The sequence below is a fragment of the Ceratotherium simum genome, chromosome 23, assembly GCF_057802395.1.
Source record: "Ceratotherium simum simum isolate JZ-2026a chromosome 23, ASM5780239v1, whole genome shotgun sequence".
Taxonomy (NCBI): Eukaryota; Metazoa; Chordata; class Mammalia; order Perissodactyla; family Rhinocerotidae; genus Ceratotherium; species Ceratotherium simum.
In genome coordinates this window covers 48920589-48946038 of record NC_141922.1, presented here as the reverse complement: position 1 = coordinate 48946038, position 25450 = coordinate 48920589, and the positions used below count along the sequence as shown (strand labels likewise).

Below are 25450 nucleotides of genomic sequence, written 5' to 3'. Positions count from 1 at the left end.
AAGTGCGCGTGCTCCGCTGCTGGCGGCCCGGGTTCGGATCCCGGGCACGCACCGACATACCGCTTCTCCGGCCATGCTGAGGCCGCATCCCACATACGGCAACTAGAAGGATGTGCAGCTATGACATACAACTATCTACTGGGGCTTTGGGGGAAAAATAAATAAATAAATAAATAAAATTATAAAAAAAAAAAGAATGTTATTTTTATATAAGTGTAGTATTATCTATTATAACAAATTTTGAAATACAGAACAGCACAAAGAAGAAAAAGTTACCTGTCAGGTCTGAAAATATAATAATAAAAATTGCTAAATTTGTGTGTTTTTAAAAAAATCTGTCATTATAGAGATGATGAAAGACAAAAAGTGTGTTTGGACATTATTTATAAGATGATGGCAAAATTGAAACCAGTAGAACTTCGAGAACTTCTGAATCCTGTTGTAGAATTCATTTCTCATCCTTCTCCAGTGTGTAGGGAACAAATGTATAATATTCTCATGTGGATTCATGACAATTACCGGTAAGCTCTACATTGACATTTTATATTACTTTTTTTTTTTTTTTTTTTTTTTTTGGTGAGGAAGATTGGCCCTGAGCTACCATCTGTGCTCATTTTCCTCTATTTTATGTGGGACACCTGCCACAGCATGGCTTAATGAGCGGGGCGCAGGTCCACACCCAGTATCTGAACCTGTGACCCCTGGGTCACTGAAGTGGAGGGTGTGAACTTAACCACTACACCACCGGGTTGACCCCGCTATTACTTTTTTTAAGAGATCATTTGGGTGTCTTTAGCAATCTGGAACAGATTATAATAAATAATAAAAAATTTTTAAACTAATGATAATTAAAATGTTTATTTTAGTATATTGAAATGAATCCTTCTTTTGACTCACTTTACGTATGTGTGGGAAATATTCAGAGCATGAAATTATTGCTTGAGTTGAAAGTGTGTAAGTGTCCTGTTTTATAAAATATGTTTTCGTAGTTATCCATTTAAGATCCGACAAGATTAAGGAAATGAACTCGGCCGGGATATCTCCATCCTTCAGGACCGCCGTCATACCACTTCCCATGGCTGGGCCCTCCTAGGGCCTGTTAGTGCTCCCAGGGCCCCTCTGCAGCCCTGCTCCCACCTTGCACCGCCTCTCCTGTGCATGAGAGCCCCATCACAGTGCGAGGGGGTGATGACAGCCACTCGGGTGGGCTTGCAGAGGCACTGAAGGAAGGTGTCAGGGTACATACGTGTGAGAGTGGGTTCTGCTGCGACTTTGGAAGTTAAAGTTCCATGGGAAAAGGCAGATTTTTTAACTTTAATTCTGAACAGTATTATTGGGGTTGAATAAAAGTGATGGATTTTATGTTTTGTCATTTTTCTCAGAGATCCAGAAAGTCAAGCAGATGATGACTCCCAGGAAATATTTAAGTTGGCAAAAGATGTGTTGATTCAAGGATTGATCGATGAGAACTCTGGGCTTCAGTATGTGTTCCTCCTGGAATAATTGGGCCAGGACAAATAGATTTAGGGGTATTTCTTTCTAGACTAATATAGAGTATTTTTCAGCAGTTTTAGAAATGTATTTGCAGTATTAGCATTTTCTCGGCCTCTTGCATTTATAATGTTTAATAAAAATATATTTTGAATCATATTAAGACTTAAAAACCCTGACAAGTTACTTTAATATAAACTCTTGAAAAAGTGGTATGAATAAAGCTTTCTCTGCTAATGCAGGGAATTAAAGTGTTTCAAAATGAAAAGAAAATCTGTAATGACAATTATTATGTTTCCCATTTAACTCAAATAGTTGAGATCACACTATTCATATTAATATTGAATGAGAAGTTTGAAACCTTAGGAAAAGGAGAAACTGTATGAATTACATATGGCAGTATGAATGCTGATGGTTCTCTAAAACGCCTACCCTAAGTCAGTTATATGAGTGTTTTCTTCAGTTCTAATTCTATGAGAAGGGGCATAAACTTTTTGTATGAGTCTGTATCTCAAGTAATTTTCCATTCTGCTGCAATTTTAAATTCATTGAGCTTTTAAAACTTGTATTTGGATTTCATAAGCATTCATAAATTATAAAGCCTAATCTGGTTTTTAACTACTTTAATTTTTGAATATTTTATGGCACTAACTTTTGGAGTTAATTGTTTTAGTAAGGCAGTGAAGGCTTATATGTAATTTTGTAACATGTTCTTTCAGGTTTCAAAATAGTTAATATTATGTACTCATCATTGAAACCTTCCCTGGTAATAGAGATGAGAATAAAATCACCTAGTTTCTCACCTCTTGTTAAATATGCTTAAGTTTTGGAATATTCCCTTTCTTCAATGCGTATGATTGTTCATTAACTCAAATTATACTCTTTATACAATTTTGAATGTGGTTTCCCTCTGTTAGATGAAAAACTGTACCTTCTCCATGTGACACGAAGTGTATGGCATTCTCTCATTTGCCAATATCTGAGCAATTTGCTTCTTTCTTCTTTGCTTTTCAGATTAATTATTCGAAATTTCTGGAGCCATGAAACTAGGTTACCTTCAAATACCTTGGACCGATTGTTGGCACTAAATTCCTTATATTCTCCTAAGATAGAAGCACACTTTTTAAGTTTAGCAACAAATTTTCTGCTTGAAATGACCAGCATGAGCCCAGATTATCCAAACCCTGTGTTTGAGCATCCTCTGTCAGAATGTGAATTTCAGGTAAAGTGCTTGTCCCTGTAATAAGATTTACAAGTTTTCCCTGTCTGTCAACAAACATTTTCTAACAGGGTTAAACTGGCTTTTTTTTTAAATTGAGATATAACTGACATATAACATTATAGTAGTTTCAGGTGTATAACATAGTGATTCAATATTTGTATATATTGTGAAATCATCACCACACTAAGTCTAGTTAACACACAGTTACAAATGTTTTTTTTCTTGTGATGAGAACTTATAAGATTTACTCTCTTAGCAACTTTCAAATATACAATACAGTATTATTAACTGTCGTCACCATGCTGTACATTACTTCCCAATGACTGACTTATTTTGTAACTGGAAGTTCGTACCTTTGCCCTCCTTCACCCATTTCACCCCTCATATTCCCCACCTCGGGCAACCACCAATCTGTAATCTGTTCTCCATATCTATGAGTTTGGGTTTTGTTTTTCTCTTCAGATTCCATGTATAATTGAGATCGTATTTGTCTCTCTGTCTCTTATCTCTGTCTGACTTATTTCACTTAGTATAATACCCTCAAGGTCCACCCTTGTTGCAAATGGTAAGATTTCATTCTTTTTTATGGCTGAATAGCATTTCATTATATATACACCACATCTTCTTTATGCATTCATCCATGGATGGACATTTAGGTTGTTTCCATGTCTTGGCTATTGTGAATAATGGGGCGATGAATATGGGGTTGCAGATATATTTTCAAATTAGTATTTTTATTTCTTTCAGATAAATACCCAGAAGTGGAATTGCTGGGTCATATGGTAGATCTATTTTAATTTTTTGAGGAACCTCCACACTGTTTTCCATAGCGGCTGCACCAATATACATTCCCACCAACAGTGCACGAGGGTTCCTTTTCTCTACACCCTCGCCAACACTTGTTATTTCTTGTCTATTTGCTGATGGCTGTTCTAACAGGTGTGAGGTGATATCCCAATGTGGTTTTTGTTTGCATTTTCCTGATAATTAGTAATACTGGCTTTTTCTTACTTTACTGGGAATCCTCATACATTCCTTTCAGAAACATTCACGTTTGTTTCACTCTCCTCCGCCCACATTCCCTTCTCCTGGCTCACACATCTTATCCTGTTAGCCTCCACTTAGACTTTTCTCTCTCCAGAATGCCTTCTTCCCCTCCCCTCACTCCTCCCATCCACTCAGTAGATGCTGAGTTTGTACCTTCTCCTGGCAGCCTCAACAACTGTGATGATTTACACATTGACAAGCGAGCTCGCTTCACCTCTGCCTGAGCTCCTGGGCAGCAGAGCCTGACTCTGTTCTGCTCTCACTTATATTTCCAGTATCTTTCACAGTAGGCGCCTGGTGAGTACTTAGGAAGGAGTTGAGTCATTTAACTTGTTGCAGTTCTGTTGTGGTGCCATTATTGAGTACGGCATTAAGCCTTTTAATGAAGAGTATTAAGGAGTAGAAAAATAGTTTTTCTCCCCCAGTTCTAATTAGTTTTTCTAGTTGGCAAATAATTATTTAGTTAAAACTTTTAAATTTCAAAAAGTTCTTCTTCAGCTGCTTCTACTGAGAAACATGAAATTATGGTACATATTTGCTGATAGTGCCACTGGATTTTAAAGATTTTATTTATTTTATTTTTCCCCCCAAAGCCCCAGTGGATAGCTGTATGCCGTAGCTGCACATCCTTCTAGTTGCTGCATGCGGGACTCGGCCTCAGGATGAACGGAGAAGTGGTGCCTCGATGCGCACCCGGGATCCGAACCCGGGCCACCAGCATCGCAGCGCGCGCACTTAACCACCAAGCCACAGGGCCGGCCCGCCACTGGATTTTAAATAAAATATTTCAGTGTTGCTAAGGAAGGCCCATTATTTCATTTGAACCTTTCTCACGTGCAGGAATATACTATTGATTCTGACTGGCGTTTCCGAAGTACTGTTCTCACTCCAATGTTTATTGAGACTCAGGCGTCCCAAAGTGCTCTGCAGACTCGGACCCAGGAAGGATCCTTCTCAGCTCGAGGGGTCATGACTGGGCAGATACGGGCTACCCAACAGCAGTATGATTTCACACCTACACAAAATACAGGTAACCGTCAACCTAAATGCCTGCTGCTGTACACAAGGCACTTTCACTTGTGGAAGTGTCTTCTACTGCAAGAACATTGGCCGTTTGTAAGAGAAGTGAAAAGATAACAGAAAAAAGGCATAAGAACCGCCAAAAAGATATGTCACTCAAAGGAGAAAAGTATTGAGGTCCTAGAGTAGTCAAGTTCTTAGAGACAGATGGTACAAGGATGGGTTCCAGGGGCTGGAGAAGGGAGCAATGGGGAGTTAGTGTTTAATGCCTGTGGAGTTTCAGTTTGAGAAGATGGAAAAGTTCTAGAGATGGATGAGTGTAATGAACTTGATGCCACAGAGCTGTACACTTAAAAATGGTTAAAATAGTCAATTTGATGTTATATATATTTTACCACAATTTTTAAAAAAAGGAGAAAAGGCTTATTTCTGACTGGAAAAAATAGGAAAAGTTTCATACATGTATGTTTTGGTTTGGTTTTCTCCATAAAAATCTGTTTAGTGCATCAAATTTAAAACCACTTATCTCAAAAGCAAAGTAGAGCTAAAACAAATTCATTTACTATGTTTATAGTTTATTAAACTTTACTTTCTCAGATAATCCAGCTGTTTCCTTTGATCATCAAACTATAAGTTGTAGAGTAAAATATCTACATTCTATATAAACATTTCAACGTTTTTCCTTTATACAAATTTTTTTATGTTTAGGAGTAGGACTAACTTGAGTAATTACGTTGGAAGTTTTATGACACTGGTATTGGAAGTCATGGGTCTGAGTATCTTACAGTAGACACAAAGCGTCATTCCTGCCATGCTCACAGTGGCTTGAAGGAGCAGGGATGTGTTTTCATTTTATGCATGAGGACACTGAGGCTTGGATGCCTGAGCTGCCTTGGGGCGCCCAGTGGTGACCTGATGGAGCCTCCACCCAGTGTCTTTCTGCTGTGGCATGGCTGTCTCCCAGGAGGAGCTGTCCCCAGTCACTGTCGCAAGTGAGCACGACAGGCCCCAGGTGCCGCAGGATGATGTGCCCCTTCTCTCACGCAGGGTTCTGGCAGGTGGTGCTGCCCCGCATGCAGCGGCAGTGGGGTGTGGGCTGGGCAGCACTGTGCAGTGCTGGGCGTGCTGTGACATGCTCTGGTCATGCCTGTTTGCAGATGGAAGAAGCTCTTTTAACTGGCTGACTGGGAGCAGTATTGACCCACTGGTGGATTATACAGTCTCCTCCTCATCTGATTCCTTGTCTTCCTCCTTGCTGTTTGCCCACAAAAGGAGTGAAAAATCACAGAGAGCACCCTTGAAGTCAGTGGGACCTGATTTTGGGAAAAAAAGGCTGGGCCTCCCAGGGGATGAGGTGGATAACAAAGCGAAAGGTAAAGTAAGATTGTGAAATGTGTTTAAAATGACCTACCCTCTAAGTTAATGCAGAGGCTTAGATAAAGAAAGCACATTTCTGACTGTATTCACATTTCCTTGTAACCTGTAATGAAGCCCATTAAAATTTAATTCAGTAAATGTTGTCTGGGCACTTCCCATGTTGAAAGCATAGTTTTAGATGCTCCAGACAAGCCTTTGAATAAATTGGACTCAATCTGTTCATTTAGTGACTTTCCGGAATATTACGGATCGGTAAGGCAATAGGTAGGTGATCACGTGATGAGGCAGAATTAGTAAGCTAAGTCTCAAAGAGAGAGAGTTTAAATTCAGTTAGAGAATGGAGTGAGTGTCAGGAAGGACTTGGTGGAGGAGGTGGCCTTTGAGACTAGCCTTGGGGGATTGGGATGTGGGAAGAGAGGATGGACGTGGGAAGAGAGGATGGACAAGGACAGAGATGGAGAAGTGTGGAATGTGTTTGGGAGGTGGAAGGGACTCAGATCAGCTCAGCCAGTGTTTATTTGAGAGCCAACTCGGTAGCAAGCCCTGTAGCAGTCCAATCAAATGCTGAGAGCAAAGGTAAAGAATGCTGAGAAGACAGGCTTGAGGGTGTGGGGCTGTGGCTTTAGGAAGGAACCAGAGCTTTAGGTAATGAACTGAGCCGAGACAGGCACAAGGTCTCTGAATGACCTCTTGGGGAGGTTCCTGTGGAGTACCTGAGGAGGACTGGGATGCGGAGGTCAAGGCAACCACACCCTGACCCAGGGTCAAGGCAGGAAGAAGGTGGGGTGAGATGCCAGAGGGCTGAGTGGAAAGTGCTGGCAGAGCTCGCAGACTCAGCTGCTGAGAGGGCTGGGGTAGAGGTCCGTTTGGAGTTAGCTCTTGATGAGAAATGCAACTCTGAGAGTGAGTGAAAGCACAGAGGAAGAAAATATGAAGAGAGAAAAGGTCCCAAGACAGAACCCTGGGGAAATGCCAACATATGAATTTAGATGTATAGAAGTAAAATTAGGAGCTAGGGTAAATTCCTTTTTACTTAATTGTAGGAACTAAAAAACACACACAAGATACTTTCCTTACTCCCAACCACTATTTTGACACTTTCACGTCACAAATCTGTGGCCATACACAATTCTCTAAATTTAGTATGGAGAGGTAAAATGGCCTTTTTTTTGCTCAGAACTCTGAGTTTGAGGGAGGGTAATGAGCCCACTCTCACTCTGTCTCTTCCTCCACATTTGTGCGCTTCTCACCAGTCTTCTTCCTTTTACATTCTTCTTTCTCTACTGTTTCTCCTTCAAACCAGTGATCCACCAAGAGTGCTCTCTGTCCTTCCTGTAACTTTGATTATGAAAGCCCCGAAGTTAAAATTAAGTCCCAAAGTGACCATCACCTTCCCATTGCTTATAAATTGTCCCTCTCGCCCTTCACACCTGCTCATCTCAACTCCCCGGGCATGTGCAGCCTCCCATCGAGTTGTTACAGAGAGGTGTACCTTTGAGGCAGTGTACAGCTCAGTTAGCTTATGGCGAGTGCTAGTGACTGACTCTGGGCTAGTCGGTTTCTTTACTGAATGGGGATGAGGCTCAGAAACAAATGAAAATTGCTGAGGATGACAGCAGTTATTGTCTACAACTTAAATTGTCGCGCAGTTTTTCCCTGTCTACATTTTTAGAGTGAAAAAAATGTCATGGATGATGTAGGTAGAATTGGGGGACTGTGTATAGAAATTAAGGAAGATAAGAGGTGAAACCTAATATTTTCCTTAGAAGTTTTCTGTATAGATTTGAAAAAACTCAGTCATAGAAAGAGTTCTATTAGCATTAGAATTAGAATAATATATTTGGATCTTCCCATGTACCTTTGTAGATTTAAAATATTTCACATTCTGTCTTCTTTGGGGCACGTGTATTTTCAAGAACTTGTGGAAGTTCATAAAATACAGTGAATTAATACTTACCATGATACTATTTTTATCATTGAAAGGGAACGCAGTTTAAAAACCTGAAATTATAACTTAACATACCACTTTTCAACCATTATTTTGTTTAATTCTTTATTTCAGTTTTCTTTATTTATATCAGAGTAACACATGCATGTAGTTTAGAGTCAAATACTTCTCCAAAGCTTGTTAGAAGAAACAGCTAACCCTCCATACGCATTTCCCAAATCCCTTGTGCAACCACTCACACCCTTTCAGCCAGGTTTTTGGTATTTACTTCCATGTCTCCAAACAGTATTTTTGTTGTTGCTACCTTTTTTTCTTTCAGTATGAGTCATTCTCTTTTGGCTTTGTGTATGGACATTGAGGATTTGGCTCCCTCTTATCCCTTACCCCCATCTGTCACACACATACTCATGATGAATTCTTCCTGTGCCTTCTTCCTCTGATATAATTATCTTAGTCTTGATTTCATCATATTCAGTTTCCTCGTATTTTGACTATGTAAATATCATTTGTGGTTGAGCCATGAGTGGTACTATGATTATTTTTCGTTTTTTGTGCAGTAATTTTTCCTGGGCATTAATAATCATTTTGGGGGGGCCAGCCCGGTGGCATAGTGGTTAAGTTCACATGCTCTGCTTCAGCAGCCAGGAGTTTATGGGTTTGCATCCCGGGCCTGGACCTTCACACTGCTCGTCAGGCTGTGCTGTGGTGGTGTCCCACATACAAAATAGAGGAAAACTGCACAAATGTAAGCTCAGCAGCAATCTTCCTGTGCAAAAAGAAGAAGATTGGCAACGGATATTAGCTCAGTGCCAATCTTCCTCACCAAAAAAAAAAATTTTTTTTTGGTTTAGATACTTAGATTTGTATGTATTTGTCACCAAATTTCCTCTGAGTGGTACAGTTGTCTTTTACTGTGTTCCGACATGTAAATGTTTCATCTTCTTAAAGAAATTTCTCCTGGAGTCTCTGAGCTGCTTCGTTCCAGGTCTCTGCTCAGCTGTCATCTAGAGACCTCCTCCTCATCCTCCTTATGAGCGTCTGTTTACCTTCCTAGATCTGATTCTTCTTCCTTGGTTTCTTTCTTTTTGGTGGAGCACCTCCTCAAGTAGCTTCCTGAGGACAGGGGTCAGAAGCAGTAAGCTTTTTTTGATACCTTGATCCCATACGTTGCGTTTGCTGGCACTGACCCCCAAAAGGTCATTCCACTCTAGGGTTTGAGGGTCAGCTCATCAGGGTTCTGACTCCTCATGGTTGAGGTTGAGAAACCTGGTGTTGTTCTCTTGGTTGAGCCTTTGTAAGAGCTGGATGTTTTCTCTGTGGACGCTTGTAGGATCTTCTCTTTTAAACCAGTTTTAGGAAGTTTCACAGAAGTGTCCTTTGGTGCAGGTCTGTTTTAGTCAGTTTTTCCGGGCATGAGGAGGGCCCTTTCAGACTGCTAACTCGTATTTCCCAGTTCTGGAATATTTTTTCTTGCGTGATTTTATTGATGATTTCCTCATCTCAGCTTTCTCTTTTTAGAATCCTGTTGCTTGGGTAGCAGATTATCCTGGGTAATCCTTCTGGATTATCTTTCTAATTTTCTTGATTTTTTTCGTTTTGCTCTGTATTCTGGGAAATCTCTTCAACCTTATCTTCTAACCCTTGCTTTTAAGTTATGATGTTGTATTTTTAATTTCCATGAGCTTTTTTGTTCTCTGAACATCCCTTCGGCTCTTGATCCACGCGAGTAATGTTTATCTTATCTTGCTGATAAATGATAATTTCTGAATTTTTCTCCTGGATGGTCTGCTTTGAGCTGTTGCTCTTTCCCTATTGTTTATTTTGGTTTCTGTCTTTCATATTTGACGGTTTCCTGAAAATGTCTGGTGATTTTTGGCTTTTTGCTTGTGTTCCCAGGTGGGGCACTAAAAGGGCCTTTGAAATAGCTACAAATCAGGAGTGTGGGCTGACTGCATCCTTCTGACCTCACAGAGGGCGGGCTAGACCAGGACATGAAACCCCCATGTGTCCATATCTTTGGTCTTTTGTGCTGGTTGATTACCCAGAGGCAAAATCTCCAGTCTCCTGCCTGCAGGCTCCAGGCCGAGTGCCAGCACTCGGGGGCCCAGTGAAGGAGGCAGCTCCAGGTTCCAGAAGTCCTTGTGGTCGTTGCGGTGGCTCTGCCTCTAGCCTGTCGCCTTTTACACTCGCGAGCCCTGTGTCCACTCTGCACTTGCAGCACAAACCACACCTCCTGCTTCAGCCTCATCTTCCCTCCTCTGGAGGGGCCTGGTGCTGCCAGGCCCTAAGCCTTTTGAGTCTTCACTGTCATTGCTTTGTCCCTGTTCTCTCCACTGCAGCACCAGGATTGGGCTTAGTTACAACTTTCTGTTCTCTAGCTTCCAAAACTGGTCAGCGTCTCCTCTGCTGTTCTGTTTTCATAGGCTTATGTCATTAAAAAAAAAACAAAACGAAATAAAAGTAAAAAAATGGAGATAAGCAAGCATTCTCACTTTTATTTTAGAGGATTCTGGGAAGTTGGTGGAGGTTGAATTGGCCATCTATAATGAACCTGCTTTATATTCTTCAGGTACAGACAATCGGGCAGAAATATTAAGATTACGCAGACGATTTTTAAAGGACCGAGAAAAGCTCAGTTTGATTTATGCGAGAAAAGGTGTTGTTGAACAAAAACGAGAAAAGGTTTGTATCTTTTTCAAGAATTTGATTGGTCAGAAATATCTATTTTATATCAAAGTATATATACTAAGGAAATAAGCTTCCTGTCAGATATTGATTCCAGTATTGGTCTACAAAGCACAATTACAGAAGCACTGCTATATGAGTTAAAGTTATTTATGGGCAAAAGTTCCTCTGACTGATGTAGATGTGAAGGGCGTTCATGACTCTTGGAATGAAGCCTGTGTGTGCCGTCCCTTGAATCTGCAGTGAGTCTCACAGGCACTGTCAGGACCCCATCTCTGTCCCTTGTCTCCTCCTCTCGCTGTACCTTGGCTTTGTTGCTCTCTCTGTACAGACTGGCTTTTCTCCACGTGGTGGGAACTTGACCACCAGTCATTCCTGAGTTTACATCGTACGACTTTAGCTGCTGGGACGGGATTGGCCCCACTCTCTACCTCAAGTCCAGAGCCTTGGGCCAGCCCGGTGGCTTAGTGGTTAAGTGCACGTGCTCAGCTACTGGCGGCCTGGGTTCAGATCCCAGGTGCGCACCGACACACTGCTTGTCCAGCCATGCTGAGGCGGCGTCCCACATACAGCAACTAGAAGGATGTGCAACTATGACATACAACTATCTACTGGGGCTTTGGGGAGAAAAACGGAAAAAAAAAAAAAAAGGGAGGAGGATTGGCAATAGATGTTAGCTCAGGGCCAGTCTTCCTCACCAAAAAAAAAAAAAAAAAAAGGCCAGAGCCTTGACCACCTCGGGTCACAGACCACTGTGGGACCAATAAGCTGTGATTGGAGGGGTGAAGCCACGTTACAGCCAGCCCCTCTCTTGGAGGTGCCTAGATAGGGAGGAAATGGTGAGCCCAGAGGAAAGGGCAGGCAGGGCTGATGGTCCAGAGCTGTCCACTGCAAGCAGTGACTTGAGGCACAAGTGTGGCATGAATTAATAGTTAAACATTTCTCAAAATGCGGAATTAATAGAAGAATTTGTTTAGTTATAGCTTCAGTATTACTTATAAATCAGTAATTATGACAAAATTTTCAGGAAAGGAAGACTAGATTATGAGTAAAAAATCCCTTTGTTCTAATTCATTTTAAATCGTCAACCACTTAATTAACTTCCAAATCTGAGTATGAAGTGGTTGAATGGTTCCACTGTATCTTCTATGGGAAGAATATGTAGTTTTCGTCTTGTTCTTGTCTCTTTAACTACGACTTTTCTTTTGAACACGTGGGTCCAAAGTCAGTGTCCTAAGGTCATCCCGTGCTCCTTCTCATTGCCCATCACACCTGGAGGGCGTTCTGTTTTGCCTACTCAGAGAGGGAGCTATGGGTTCCTAATTGAACCTGAAACCTAACAAGGCATGCCTGAAAGAAGTAATACCTACTAAGCAGAAGGAAGAGGTAAAACGGAATTGTTGGATAGAAATCGCAGGGAGATATTCTGGCGTGATACAAAGATCTTTTTATAATTAAGAAATGTTGAACGGCCTGTGATGTGAGGCCACACATTCCCTCTGACACAGGTGTTCTAGTCTGAAGTGGCTGACCACTCACTGAGAATGGCATGGAGATCATCAGAGCATCAGAAGCCATGGACTATGGTCATTTATCTGTTGGACCATTGTGCACAAGGTCAGGCACTCCTCTCGATGCTAGTGGTATAGAGGTGAATGTAACGTTAGCACTCATCGAGCTACAGTCCAGTGTGTGCAACAGAGAAGAGAAACGCATGAGTTAAGACTATAACCTGTGCAGTGTCAGAAGTTAACCAAGTGACGAACATGTCTGGGGAAGACCTGTTAAAAGACGTGGTGAGGGAAGCCTCTTTGAAGAGCTGATATCTGAGATGGGAACCGAATGATGAGTGAAAAACTGTAAAAAGACATTCTAGGCAAAGAGATGAGGAGGTACCCGCGGACCTGTGTGGGGGAGAGTTGGAGGGTGACTAAGGAGCAGGTGGAAGTGTATTCTGAGCGAATGAGCAGGGCCAGGAAGAGCTGGGTGTTGTGTGAGGCTGTGCTGATCACGCTGGGCCTTATACCCAAGGTTTGTTCTAAGAGTAATTAAAAGGAAATACAGCCTTCTGATTTATGGCTTTAAAAAGTTTTAAATGAAGTTCTCTGATTTTATAAATATTCGGGTTTATTACTTTTAAATGAATATTTAAATAATCTTTTCATTGTTTGTCTGCCATACTGATTTTGATTTTGGATTTATCATCTGCCATAGACTGGTAATAATAACTAAACCATTTTGGATAATATTGTCATTGATTCGCCTTTATGTTGAAGATGGTACTCACAGTTTTATTAGCTCATGACTATTGATTTTCTTAAGTAAGGATTCTAATCTTCCTTCTCTGGTTCTAATGATCATAGGAGATCAAGAGTGAGTTAAAAATGAAGCATGATGCCCAAGTCATTTTGTACCGAAGTTACCGTCAAGGAGACCTTCCTGACATTCAGATTAAATACAGCAGCCTGATCACTCCCTTGCAAGCTGTGGCCCAGGTTGGTCCTTGAACCTGCATTTTCTGTTGACAGATAAGAACTATTGAACGGTTCCAGAGGTCTACAGTGTGCAAGGAAAAATGGTTGCGGCTACACTGTATCATAAATGGGGTGGTGATTTTGTCCTAAACAATGGACTTGGTTAAAAGATTCTTGTTCCAAGTCTTGGCTCTGCCATTTCCTGGCTCTGAAACTTCTTTTCACATGGTGAGGCTCTGATTTAGAGTCATCTAGACGATAGCCCTGCAGTTGGGGTCCTTGTCAAGTCATTTAATGCTCTGAGTCACAGTGTCTTCATCTATATAATCAGAGAGTGAAGTCTATTTTTTTTTTTTCCTGTGGGTGAGAGTGACCCTGAGCTAACATCTGTGCCCATTTTCCTCTATTTTGTATGTGGGATGCCACCACAGCATGGCTTGATGAGTGGTGTAGGTCTGCGCCCAGGAGCTGAACCTGCAAACCCGGACCACCGAAGCAGAGCACACCGAACCTAACTACTGCACCTCTGGGCTGGCCCTAAATCTGTTGTGTTTTTTGTTTTTGTTTTTTTTTTTTTACCAATAATGTTAGTCAGAATGAAATAATGTGTGAAAAATCATTGTGAACTTTAAGGTGCTAAGCCACTTCAGTAGTTTTCTTATACAAAATCCTTTCTTGGGGGAGGACCAGGAGAGAGTATCAGTTTATCAATGGGGTCAGTATTCTTCCTTCTCTGTTAATTCTCTTAATAGCAGAAGACTGGAAATATTTTCCTGTCATTAGGATATAAAAGTATTGAGAGTGAATGAAGTTTTCTAGCTGAATTCTTTGACAAAAAGAGGATATGTATCCCCTAAAAGCCCAAATAAGATTCGTTTGACTTTTATTGAAGTAATTTTTAAAATTGAAGAGTGTTATTTTGTATTATTATTATTATGCTGGGAACTAAAATGTAATGCCTTATATTTTATTGTACTTAAGTTTCCAGTACTAATATTGATTAAAATATTGATTATAGTAATAGGTTATATCTGTATAGCCCTTTGCTGTTTTTTAAGCTTTTTATTTAATCTAAGTAATTATAGATTGACGGGAATTTGCAAACGTAGTCTGTAGTCCCGCACACCCTTCACCTAGCCTCCCCAACTGGTGATATCTTATATAACCATAGGGTATTATTATGACGTGGAAATTAACATTGGTACAACGGTGTTAGCTGGACTGCAGACCTTGTTCAGTTTCATCATTTTTCTCTGCATTCGTGTGTGTGTGTGTGTGTGTGTGAGATTCTGTGCAGTTTTATTCCATGCAGAGATTCATGTTAACTACCATCACAGTTACAGCCCTTGATTATTATGGAGTGCTTTCACATTTCTCTCATAGATTCTCCCAGTAATTTTGTGACATAAAGGCAGTGATTAGACACATTTACAGATGAAGAATTGAAGGTTAGCAAAGAATGGCTAACATGACTAAAGCCATATGTGTCAGTGGGTGTGGAGCAAGGACAAGACCCTTCTGTGTTTTGATCCCTGGTCCAGTGCTTTATCTATGCTCCCACTGTTTCCCGGTTTTTCTAGTGCTTGCACCCGTGTACTCACATCACTGCCTCAAAAATGATGTTGACACCTGCACTGCTAGGCATGATTTTTATCTGTCCACGCTGGGGAGGTATGTGGTATGTATTGATGGTAGCAGGTTAGCAAGCCTGAGACTGTTGAGAGACCTGTGTCCAAGTCAAGTCATGTCATTTGTGCTTGGAAAAAATAAAGATGGTAAATATTGTTTTGAAAAAGCATAACTACAAAAAAAAAGAAAAGAAAAAGCATGACTACACTTTTTTCTTTAAGGAGGAATGTGTTCCCTTATATGTTTCCAATTCCAATACATTACTCAACAAATGTTTATCTATGGAGGAACTTCTCCTGTATGCCAGGGACTGTTCTAAGCACTGGGGTACACCGTGGACAAAATAGATGAGGCCCCCTCTGCTGTCCTGGGACTGCCATTCTTTATTATGAGCCTCGAGTATGAAGAGAAGGAAAGGGGAGCATGTAAATGACCCGTTACAGGACCTGTCCTGAAGCAGCGCCCCATTGCTCTGAAGATGTTATTTATCTTAATGACCACTGCGGTTACTGGAACAGAATGAGCATGTAGGACCCTCTGGGAAATAAAGGAATTTGTACACAAGACTCAAGAATCAGTGGGTTTTAGCCATGGAAACCTGTCTGCCACATGTTAAGTGAAAAAAGCAGGTCACCAAATAATAGACACTGTATAAAAGGGTGTGCATCTCGGTAAAAGACTATCTCATGCCAGTGATTGTCTCCATGTAGTGTAATTATGGGTTATATTTATTTTCTTCTTTTTTCCTAATCCATATTTTCTAAAATTTTATATAGCAACCATTATAACTTTTTATAAGACAAATACATTACTTAAAATAATAAGGAACAAAGAACAAATCAAATTGTAATTTTATTCAGACACAACTTTTGTCAACAAAATAATTTTTAAATTTTATTTATTCGTGCTTTCATTTAGAAAATAGACACTGCGTGCCAGGAACTGTTCTTAGTCCTGGTGCTACAGACAAGGAGAAAGGGTAATGTTCCTGTGGTCATGGAGTGTGATGGGTAAAGCCGTAAAAGAGCAGGCAACATGCTGTTAGAGCTGAATGGCCCAAACATGAAAAACACAAAATAGCTACTGATGGTTTAATAGTTTAAATGGTCATGATGATGGGACTTTGAAAATTAAAATTAACGTTTTATTTAAGCTCATCAGTTACTTATTTTAAGCTTCACGGTGATGCTGATGTGAGGGTAATACCTAAAAGTCTAATTTAATCTTTCTCCAAGATTTTACCAATTACCGCACTGAACACTTAACATGCATTATCTTCACCAAAACCCTATGAGATGTGTTCTGTTATCCTCATTTTAAAGATGAGGAATCTGAAGGCTCAGACTCACTCAGGAGTGGTTACGTATGTGATTAAGCCAGCTTTTAGATTTGTACCTCTGGGTCCAAAATCCATGCTGTCGAGCCTTGTATAAGGCATATGTCAAACAGCTATATTTGGTTAAATCCCAAATGCTCCCCTTGTCAATGCCTGTTAAAACTTTCTAAATAGACCTGAGATGTGTAGTAGATATGTCTGCAACAGTTTGTATTTTTAAGTAAAGCTCCGATAGTATTGGTGAATAATAGCATTTTTACTTCAGATCTCAATTTGTCTTTGTGTTGAATGTTTTACAGAGAGACCCAATAATTGCGAAGCAGCTCTTTGGCAGCTTGTTTTCTGGAATTATAAAAGAGATGGATAAATATAAGACCACGTCTGAAAAAAACAGCATTACTCGAAAGTTGCTCCAGGACTTCAATCGTTTTCTTAACACCACTTACTCTTTCTTTCCACCTTTCGTCTCTTGTATCCAGGTAAAAGTCCACACACACGCTTCCTGAAGTATGTGTTGTCTGCTTTGTTTTCACATGACCATATCATAATAACTGTTTCACAAGTTCAGGCACAAGGTGTGTAACAGAGAAAATGTACTCTATTTGGGTTACCTCTTCCCAGAGGGGTAGGTGTATTTTATTTGTATTTTTTTTTCAAAAAAAAAACCCCCTTATATATGACAGAACAATCAGAAATCAAACTTGGTATAAAAATTTTTTTTTTTTTTTTGTGAGGAAGATCAGCACTAAGCTAACATCTGCCAATCCTCCTCTTTTTGCTGAGGAAGACTGGCCCTGGGCTAACATCCATGCCCATCTTCCTCCACTTTATATGGGACGCCGCCACAGCATAGGACGTCGCCACAGCATGGCTTGCCAAGCGGTGTGTGGGTGCACGCCCGGGATCCGAACCGGCGAACCCCGGGCTGCCGCAGTGGAGTGCACGCACTTAACCACTTGCGCCACCAGGCCGGCCCCAAAAATGTTCTCTTTTTTTTTTTTTTTTTTTAATTGTTTTATTTATTTATTTTTATTTTTATTTTTTTTGTGAGGAAGACCAGCCCTAAGCTAACATCCGATGCCAATCCTCCTCTTTTTTGCTGAGGAAGACTGGCCCTGGGCTGACATCCGTGGCCATCTTCCTCTACTTTATATGGGACACCGCCGCTGCGTGGCTTAACAAGCGATGCGTCGGTGCGCGCCCAGGATCTGAACCGGCGAACCCCGGGCCGCTGCAGCAGAGCGCGCGCACTTAACCGCTTGCGCCACCGGGCGGGCCCCCCAAAAATGTTCTCATTTTTAATAAGCCAGTCCCTTCAGTATTTTGGTTGAACTCTGCATGTTGTTGAGTTGTTTTTCCTTATGTAGTGTTTCACCGAATTCTCTTCTGTCTCCTGACTGCCTTCAAGAGATATTGACTGAGCACATAGCTCACTGTTCTCAGTGACGAGGACAAAGTGATAAAGAGGCACAAATCCTGCCCTCCCAGAACTTACATTCTAGATGGGTGACAGACAATAAACAAACACAGAAGGTAACTATGAGGTAGTAGTAAGTGTCACAGGACTTGAGTAATGCAGAACTACTCAAGTTGTGTGGGGTAATAATGGAGCAGGTCGGTAGAGAGACTCCTGATCGGGGTGGGGTGTATGTATCGTTATAGATACTTAGATGGAGAGGTCAGAGAAGGCCTTTCTAATAAGGCAACAGAATTTGAGCAGAGAACTTAATGTAGGCATCCTTTTAGTTACTACTTAAACATACTTATTGGGAGATTACTTTTTTCTATAAGAAATATTTTCTTTGCCATTCAAAACATGGATCATTACAATGTCCCTAATAGAAAATCTTTTCAATTCATTTTATTATTTTTGTAACTAGCAACCTCCCTGAAGTAATTAAAAAACTATATCCTTTAATATTATTTATCAGTAGCTTTGGTTTGCAAACTAATTGGATAATAATTCCCTGAGATGAAGTACTTAGTTTTCCTATTCTGTTCTTTTTGATGTAGCATGAAACTGTTAATATAGTTTCTTATTGTATTCTATTTTTATTGGTTTATAATTTGTAAGTAGAATTCCTTCATTGTTTTTCTCCTATCCACACTAAAGATAAGGATTGAGAAAGTGTGTTGAATTGGCCAGTATTTCAAAATAAGTTTCTCTTTACATTGTATTTTGAAGTGATTTTTAAAATCTGAATTCCTAGTTTTGTCGCTATATTTATGCAAAAAACTAGTTTTTCCATTGTTGTGTAGGAGCATCATGAACCGTCACTAAATCTGTTAAGTACCTTCCACTCACCCTCGAGGAGTGAGGACAAGTAAGAAACAAGGAGTATTGTTACTAATTCCATTAGACGTCAACATTTTAAAAATTAGGCTTCATTACTTTGTTTTATTTTGGAATTTGTAAGAAGTGAAATTGATTGGCTTACGGTTTTTTGCTTAGCAAATCATTCTTTATAAAGTAAAATGATGCTGTCAGCAAGATTATACAAAATAGTCTTCTTGAAAACAGACTTACAGACTCATTTAAATTATGAGCACACATTTATATATAAAGAAATGATGTCTCAATAATAGTTGTTTATGCATTAAAACCATTTCGTGAGACTTCTCTTCAGCAAATAGGGATAAGTCTTCAGCTACATGCAGTCAGGGACAACATCATTTACCACAGTGTCTGGAACATAGAAGGCATTCGGTAAACATTTATAGAATGAAGGGATTACTTGAAAATTAAAAATATATTCATTTATGGGCCGGCCCCGTGGCTTAGCGGCTAAATACGCGCGCTCCACTGCTGGCGGCCTGGGTTCGGATCCTGGGCACGCAACAACACACTGCTTCTCCAGCCATGCTGAGGCCGCGTCCCACATACAGCAACTAGAAGGATGTGCAGCTATGACTTACCCCTATCTACTGGGGCTTTGGGGGGAAAATAAATAAATAAAATCTTAAAAATATATTCATTTAAAAATATCCTGGGCTTCCCTCTCCAAATTAGAATGGTATTATCTCAAAATCTGACACCTCAACTAAGACAGCCATTGCTATGTTATTAATTGAAATAGAATTTTATTTGAATTTTCTTTCCTGTACCTCTAGTTCCTTCTAAGTGAGAAACATTTTTGTTTGTTTACTTGCTTTGGAGAATCTATATTCTTCCAAGACCCCTAATATAGAACTTAAGTTGGCTTGGTGGTAACTTGGTCAGACTTATCAAGGGGTCCATGCATGACACAGCTGCAAGGATGGCAGGAAGAGGCGGGTGTGGATGTAGGGGGATGACTGTCTTCTAGAAATCTGCATGTGTGTGCATGCACAGACACATACACAAGGCCTCTATGCCCACATCCAGTGTTTTGGTGCAAATGCTGTCATACTATTCATATTTTTCTCAATATCGATTTGGGGTTTAGTTTTCATTGAGAGCTCTGACTTTGAAAGTTACAAAGTAAAGGTCAATATAATAATTCCTGAAATCCTCTATTCAATATAATTGCATAAGTCAGCCCCTGGGTGGAAAAAAAGATGTTGAATAGAGTAATGGAGGTGAGTACCTACTTTTTGGTGATTGGATATGAAATCTTTCTGTTTCCGCTGCTTTTCTCATCTATTCAGGCTAAATATTCCTGGAAACTGCAATTGTTGTTTGGATATGTAGAATATACATAAAAATCTTCATATTTTGCTAGTGGTTTTCTTGCTTTAAATTATTCCATGGATTAGAAGTATAAAAATAGGTCATTTCCTCCTTTGAGCAAATTGAATGTTAAGGAAAATTTGTTAATAGAATTACACAGAGTAACTTTTGGTTGTATCACTACGTATGTCAAAACTTTCTTTTATGTTTAATACAATGAATTATTCTCTTGTGAAGATATGGTCCAAGTACCATAGACTAAAGAGCTATGTGTGTTCGTGGTTTCACAGGAAATCAGTTGCCAGCACCCAGACTTGCTGAGCCTCGACCCGGCTTGTGTCAGTGCTGGCTGCCTGGCCAGTCTGCAGCAGCCTGTTGGCGTCCGCCTTCTGGAGGAGGCCCTGCTCCGCCTGCTGCCTCCGGAGCCCCCTGCCAAGCGAGTTCGGGGGAGACCCTGCCTCGCTCCTGATGTTGTCAGATGGATGGAACTTGCTAAGTAAGCTCTGTGATGCAGACACTGTTGGGAAAACAGTGAATGTGACCAAAGTAATACAGAAGAGTCTTGGCTTCATTTTGGCAGAAAATGAACAAATAAAGTTGATAGTAACACTCTATGAAACTTTTTGAAAAATCTTTCAGCCTGAGTACCATTCCATGGGTCAAGGATAGTTGTCATGACGAGGAATGTCTCAAAAGGAACATTAATTAAACCTGTTAATTTCTTTCACTGTGCCACAGTCTTGACTCAGGGTATTATCTGCCAAGTTTAGTTTCCTGTATAATGTGGCTGTAACTTACAGTTCATAGCATTTTATATGTTTTTGCTGCTTTGCTAAACCAAATAGAAAATGATTTATTACTTTCAGCAGGATTTAAAATTTTAGAAACAATTTAATCCAGTTACTTTGTTTATTTGGGAAAAACAAATTCCGTTTTGTAGTTATGCCATTTGCATTATGTCTGATTCTTCCCTTAACTACGGTTTTGTCATGAGAAAGCCAGTGCCTGATTCTGAGAAGGATGTTAGATTAGATTGGAATATAATTTGAACTTTGATTTTATAGCACTGATTTTCAGATCTTCAGGTTCTGTGAAGAACAAGAGAGTAAAAGTGAGGGTGAGGCATGCTTGCACTTTTCCCTCTTTCGTAGTCATCTCTCTCTTCCTTTCTGAATTGGTGCTGTTAGTGTGGAGGGCATGGTGTCAGGTGCTGAGAAGAATTAAAATATGAATTAGGCATTTCTCACAGACTCACAAAACTAGCCATCCAGGAGGAAATGTATGTATTTATATGCCTAACTGTAACGTGAAGTAGGAGATAGAGAGTTCTCTGAGAGGCGGGGTAAATGCTGGGGCAATCTGGAGAGTATGTCTGGGCTAGCGCTGATTCCCCCAGGAGCCATCTTTATCCTGTTGTTTCACGTGTCTGAGAACAGTAAGTAACATTTTGTATATTTAGTGTTTCTAGGGAGTGAGAAACTCGTATAATGTGTATTTGCTCGGTAAATAAAGCACACAACTTTTAAGGGCCTAAACTTTAAACATTTTTTTATAACTTTATTTAATACTTCCTCATAGTTTTGTATATGATATTTTTGCATTCCTTTCAAACAGAATATTGAGAACATAATTTAGCCTTTTTTTTTTGATATTGTTATGGTCATTGTTTTGACCATGTTATAGTGTACATAATCCAGGGACCTTGAGGCCAGTGTAGGGTGGACGTCAGACTGATCTCTTTTCTGAATTTCTGCAAAGTGTTTGTAGCTCTCATCTCCTCTTGGGCTCTTGGGCTGTGGGCTGTTCTCCTCCCTCCCACCTCTGTCTCTGCTTTGTTACTTTTAGCCCTCTGTGAGCGGGGCACTAAGAGCCATACCTGTTAGATTTTTATCTAAATTTGGAATCAGTAGGCTCTGCGAGAGAGCCCCTGGGCTCTTTTGATGTAATAAATCATGAGATTTCATACCCGGGAAGGGACCAAACTGGGGGAAAACCGAGGAGGAAGCACGTCAGGTGACTGCACGTTTAGGAAGAGATGACATTTATGTTGAGACTTAAAAGATGGGAAAAAATTTCTAGGGGGAATGGAACAAACTTATTAAACACTTCCTTGAGAATATCTTAAAGGGGGAAGATTGGTCTCTGGGCTCAAGGAGATTGTGTTAAAGAGACAAGATGAATGAATGCTCTATCAAATAGTGGAGCTATAAGAAAATTACTTGTCAGTAGAGTTGAGATGGTCCATAGAATGTGGATTAAAACATGGCATTGGTAGGACTAGGATTACTTTTTACTTGCTTCTGGATTTTTGACTACGTTCCAGATTTTAGGGCTAGACAGGGATTCCACAGAAGTCATGCACAGATATGTGCAGTGTTGCTGTAACGCATTAAAACAGAAGAGGCTTATTTAATGAGACAATTTATACGTTGTAAACCTATGATATTTTTAGATTTCACTTTAAATGCACCTTAGAATAATTTCTGCCCTCTGTATAACCAAAGTAGTAAAACCTAATGGTAACTTCACAATTTTTAAGATTTTATATTTTTACAAGACAAAAATAACATATATCTTTCTTAGTTAAATAACATGTGACATCTTGGTTTAGTATCATTTCAGTAGAAGAAGTACTTTAAAAATATTGGGGCATTCATTAATTTGGACTTTTGTTGTTGTTTTATAGACTATATAGATCAATTGGAGAATATGACGTCCTCCATGGGATTTTTAGCAGTGAGATAGGAACAAAGCAAGTCACTCAGAACGCATTATTAGCAGAAGCAAGAAGTGATTATTCTGAAGCTGCTAAGCAGTATAATGAGGTAAAATTGATCTCTGGAAAATATGTCAGTAGCTTAAATACTTGTTCTCTGAATGGAAAAACTGTCAGCTTTAGAATTTAGAGCTTCATAATATTTCACCTTTATTCCTTAGATTTTACACGAAGATTAATAGCAAAGAATGGTTTCATAATAACCAAACGTGAAATAATTATTGTTGTATTTCTTACTCTTCTTAAGAAAACATTGAGTAAAAGAGAAAGCATTTCTTATAAGTACTGTAAAACTGTAAGATATTATTTCAACATCTGCTATTATTAAATAATTTCTATTTGAGTAGACTATTTTCCTTCAGTAAGTAAAACGTTGATAGAGAAGTAGGTAAGAATTGGTTTGGGGACGACGACTGTAAGCTCATCTGTACACGTTTTGTGTGTCGAGTTGCCGGTGACAATCCAAGTGTGGATGTCCAGCCAGTAGTCAACATTCAGGGTCTGTAGTCAGGTTGTAAAATCCTCTGCAATTTTCTGTAAGTGTCCTATTTTCTAATTTTTATTCTAAGAACTTTTTAAGTATTATTATTATTAGGTTATTATTAAGTAAATAACCCACAGTATGTAAATCAAATTATGGTCATTTAAAGTCTTCAGTTTATTAAGTGGCTTCATTGGTAAGTTTCTCAGAGAAATAGTTTCCTCTTGGTATGGATTTTTATATTTATTTGTTACTCTGAGATTCCCTTTGTTTTTTCCTTCTATTCACTGTTACTCTATTTTCCCTTTTCTCTCCTCTTGTCATAAATCTGAAAATGATTGTCCTTAGTATAAATATTACACTACTTAGAATATAAATGTTTTCATTGTAGTCTTTCCAACTTTGTAAAATAATCTTAGGAACTTTTCTTTGCTAGGCTCTCAATAAACAAGAGTGGGTGGATGGTGAGCCTACGGAAGCTGAGAAGGATTTCTGGGAACTTGCATCCCTCGACTGTTATAACCAGCTTGCTGAGTGGAAATCACTGGCATATTGTTCTACAGTCAGTGTTGACAGTGAGAACCCTCCAGATCTAAATAAAGTGTGGAGTGAACCATTTTATCAGGTGGGTAGAATTATTTTTGAGGTCACTGAAATAAATATTTTAGATGGTCAAGTGTTTTCTAATTAATGAAATTGTTTAAATCTTTTCAAAAACCACGTAGTTGTGAAGCATTAGGATATTTATATATCCTGACTCCCCCAACAAACTCCATAGTATTGTTAAATCTTTAACCACGTTTAGCTAACCCTCAAAACAAATAGGATGCATCTGAAAATAAATATTAACATTCCTGGTGTGACCACATGGAAGAATATTTCCTGTTGTCCCTGCACTAAATTGCAGGCTACGCATGGGCCTGCCCCAACTCCTGGAGCGAGGCGGCTCCCTGCACACGAAGTCACCTAGCTCCCAGAGCAAGGCGGCCCCCCGCACGCAAGGTCGCCTGGCCCCTGGAGTGAGGCTGCTGTCCTGATCCTTCTCACGCTGCTGCTGTCTTGGCTGTACTTGTAGGTTCCTCATTTTGTTTGTAACATCCAGTTGTCTTTCACCTGAAAGTGGCTCAGTTTTACATAGGACACGTTCCTGTATATTTTGTGGTTCCAAAATGAGTGATTTTAGATGAACTTGTTTTAAAAATTGTTTTAGATTTGAAACATCAAACATCATCACTTTGGCTCTAAATCTTGACCTATAAAATTATACCAAATAATATTATAGCAAATAATATATAGTAATACAGTAAAAGTAATCAAATAGGCTGTCTGAAGTTACAGCAGATTCTCTCCTCAGGAGACCTATCTGCCTTACATGATCCGCAGCAAGCTGAAGTTACTGCTTCAGGGTGCGGGTGACCAGTCCCTGCTGACGTTTATTGATGAAGCCGTGAGCAAAGAGCTCCAGAAGGTCCTTCTAGAGCTTCATTACAGTCAGGAATTGAGTCTCCTCTACATCCTACAAGATGACATCGACAGAGCCAAGTATTATATTGAAAATTGCATCCAGATTTTTATGCAGGTAATACAGATATACCAATCTGAAATGTATCATTTCTATATTTTTTCAAGTCTGTAAACTCATGAATAAAAAACTTAACAAGCAAAAATAAATGTTCCTTTACTATTTGATCCTACCCATTTCCTTTCTCTTCTTCCAGTTTCTTCTAATCTCTCTTCATTCTGTCCCTTGTCTTTTTTAATCCCTTTTTTCTGTTTTAAAAGTTCCATTTTTTGTTTTGCCTTAGGTTTTTATTTTTCTCACACTGTTAAAGAACACTTGAGAGTAGACTTGTCCATTTCAAGTAGCTGAACAGAAGTTTGATTGCTTTGTGGAGAAAAATATGGATTAATCTTCCCTGTTCATTTTCTGCCATTATGCCTCCTTTCCTTTTTGCTTTTCTGAGAATCTTCCTCTGATGTTTGTTTGTTTTAAATTTAATTTTTTGTTTTTGATGAGGAAGATTGGCCCTGAGCTAACATCTGTTGCCAGTTTTCCCCCTTTTGCTTGAGGAAGATTGGCCCTGAGCTAACATCTGTGCCAGTCTTCCTCTATTTTGTATGTGGGATGCCGCCACAGCATGGCTTGATGAGCAGTGTGTAGGTTTGCCAGTGGGATCCAAACCTGTGAACTCCAGTCCACCAAAGCAGAGTGTGTGAACTTACCCACTGGGCCACTGGTCTGGCCCCTGTTTGTTTGTTTTTAAAGTCAGTGTGTCGTGTAGAGTCTTATTAACAACATTTATCGTTGGCATATA

The 25450-nt window shown here is 39.7% G+C and overlaps 1 protein-coding gene across 10 annotated transcripts in view; it reads left to right on the top strand.

Moving 5' to 3' along the window:
- PRKDC (protein kinase, DNA-activated, catalytic subunit) overlaps positions 1 to 25450 on the top strand; it is a 194553-nt gene that overhangs the window by 124589 nt on the left and 44514 nt on the right. For all 10 annotated transcript variants that reach the window (XM_087447719.1, XM_087447718.1, XM_004431149.3 and 7 more), the window contains 12 exons: positions 348 to 521; positions 1383 to 1481; positions 2506 to 2713; positions 4601 to 4790; positions 5938 to 6153; positions 10675 to 10787; positions 13154 to 13285; positions 16529 to 16708; positions 20169 to 20374; positions 22565 to 22703; positions 23572 to 23760; positions 24490 to 24714. In XM_087447719.1, coding sequence (XP_087303845.1) covers positions 348 to 521; positions 1383 to 1481; positions 2506 to 2713; positions 4601 to 4790; positions 5938 to 6153; positions 10675 to 10787; positions 13154 to 13285; positions 16529 to 16708; positions 20169 to 20374; positions 22565 to 22703; positions 23572 to 23760; positions 24490 to 24714 — 2071 coding nt within the window. The remainder of the gene's footprint in view (positions 1 to 347; positions 522 to 1382; positions 1482 to 2505; positions 2714 to 4600; positions 4791 to 5937; positions 6154 to 10674; positions 10788 to 13153; positions 13286 to 16528; positions 16709 to 20168; positions 20375 to 22564; positions 22704 to 23571; positions 23761 to 24489; positions 24715 to 25450) is intronic.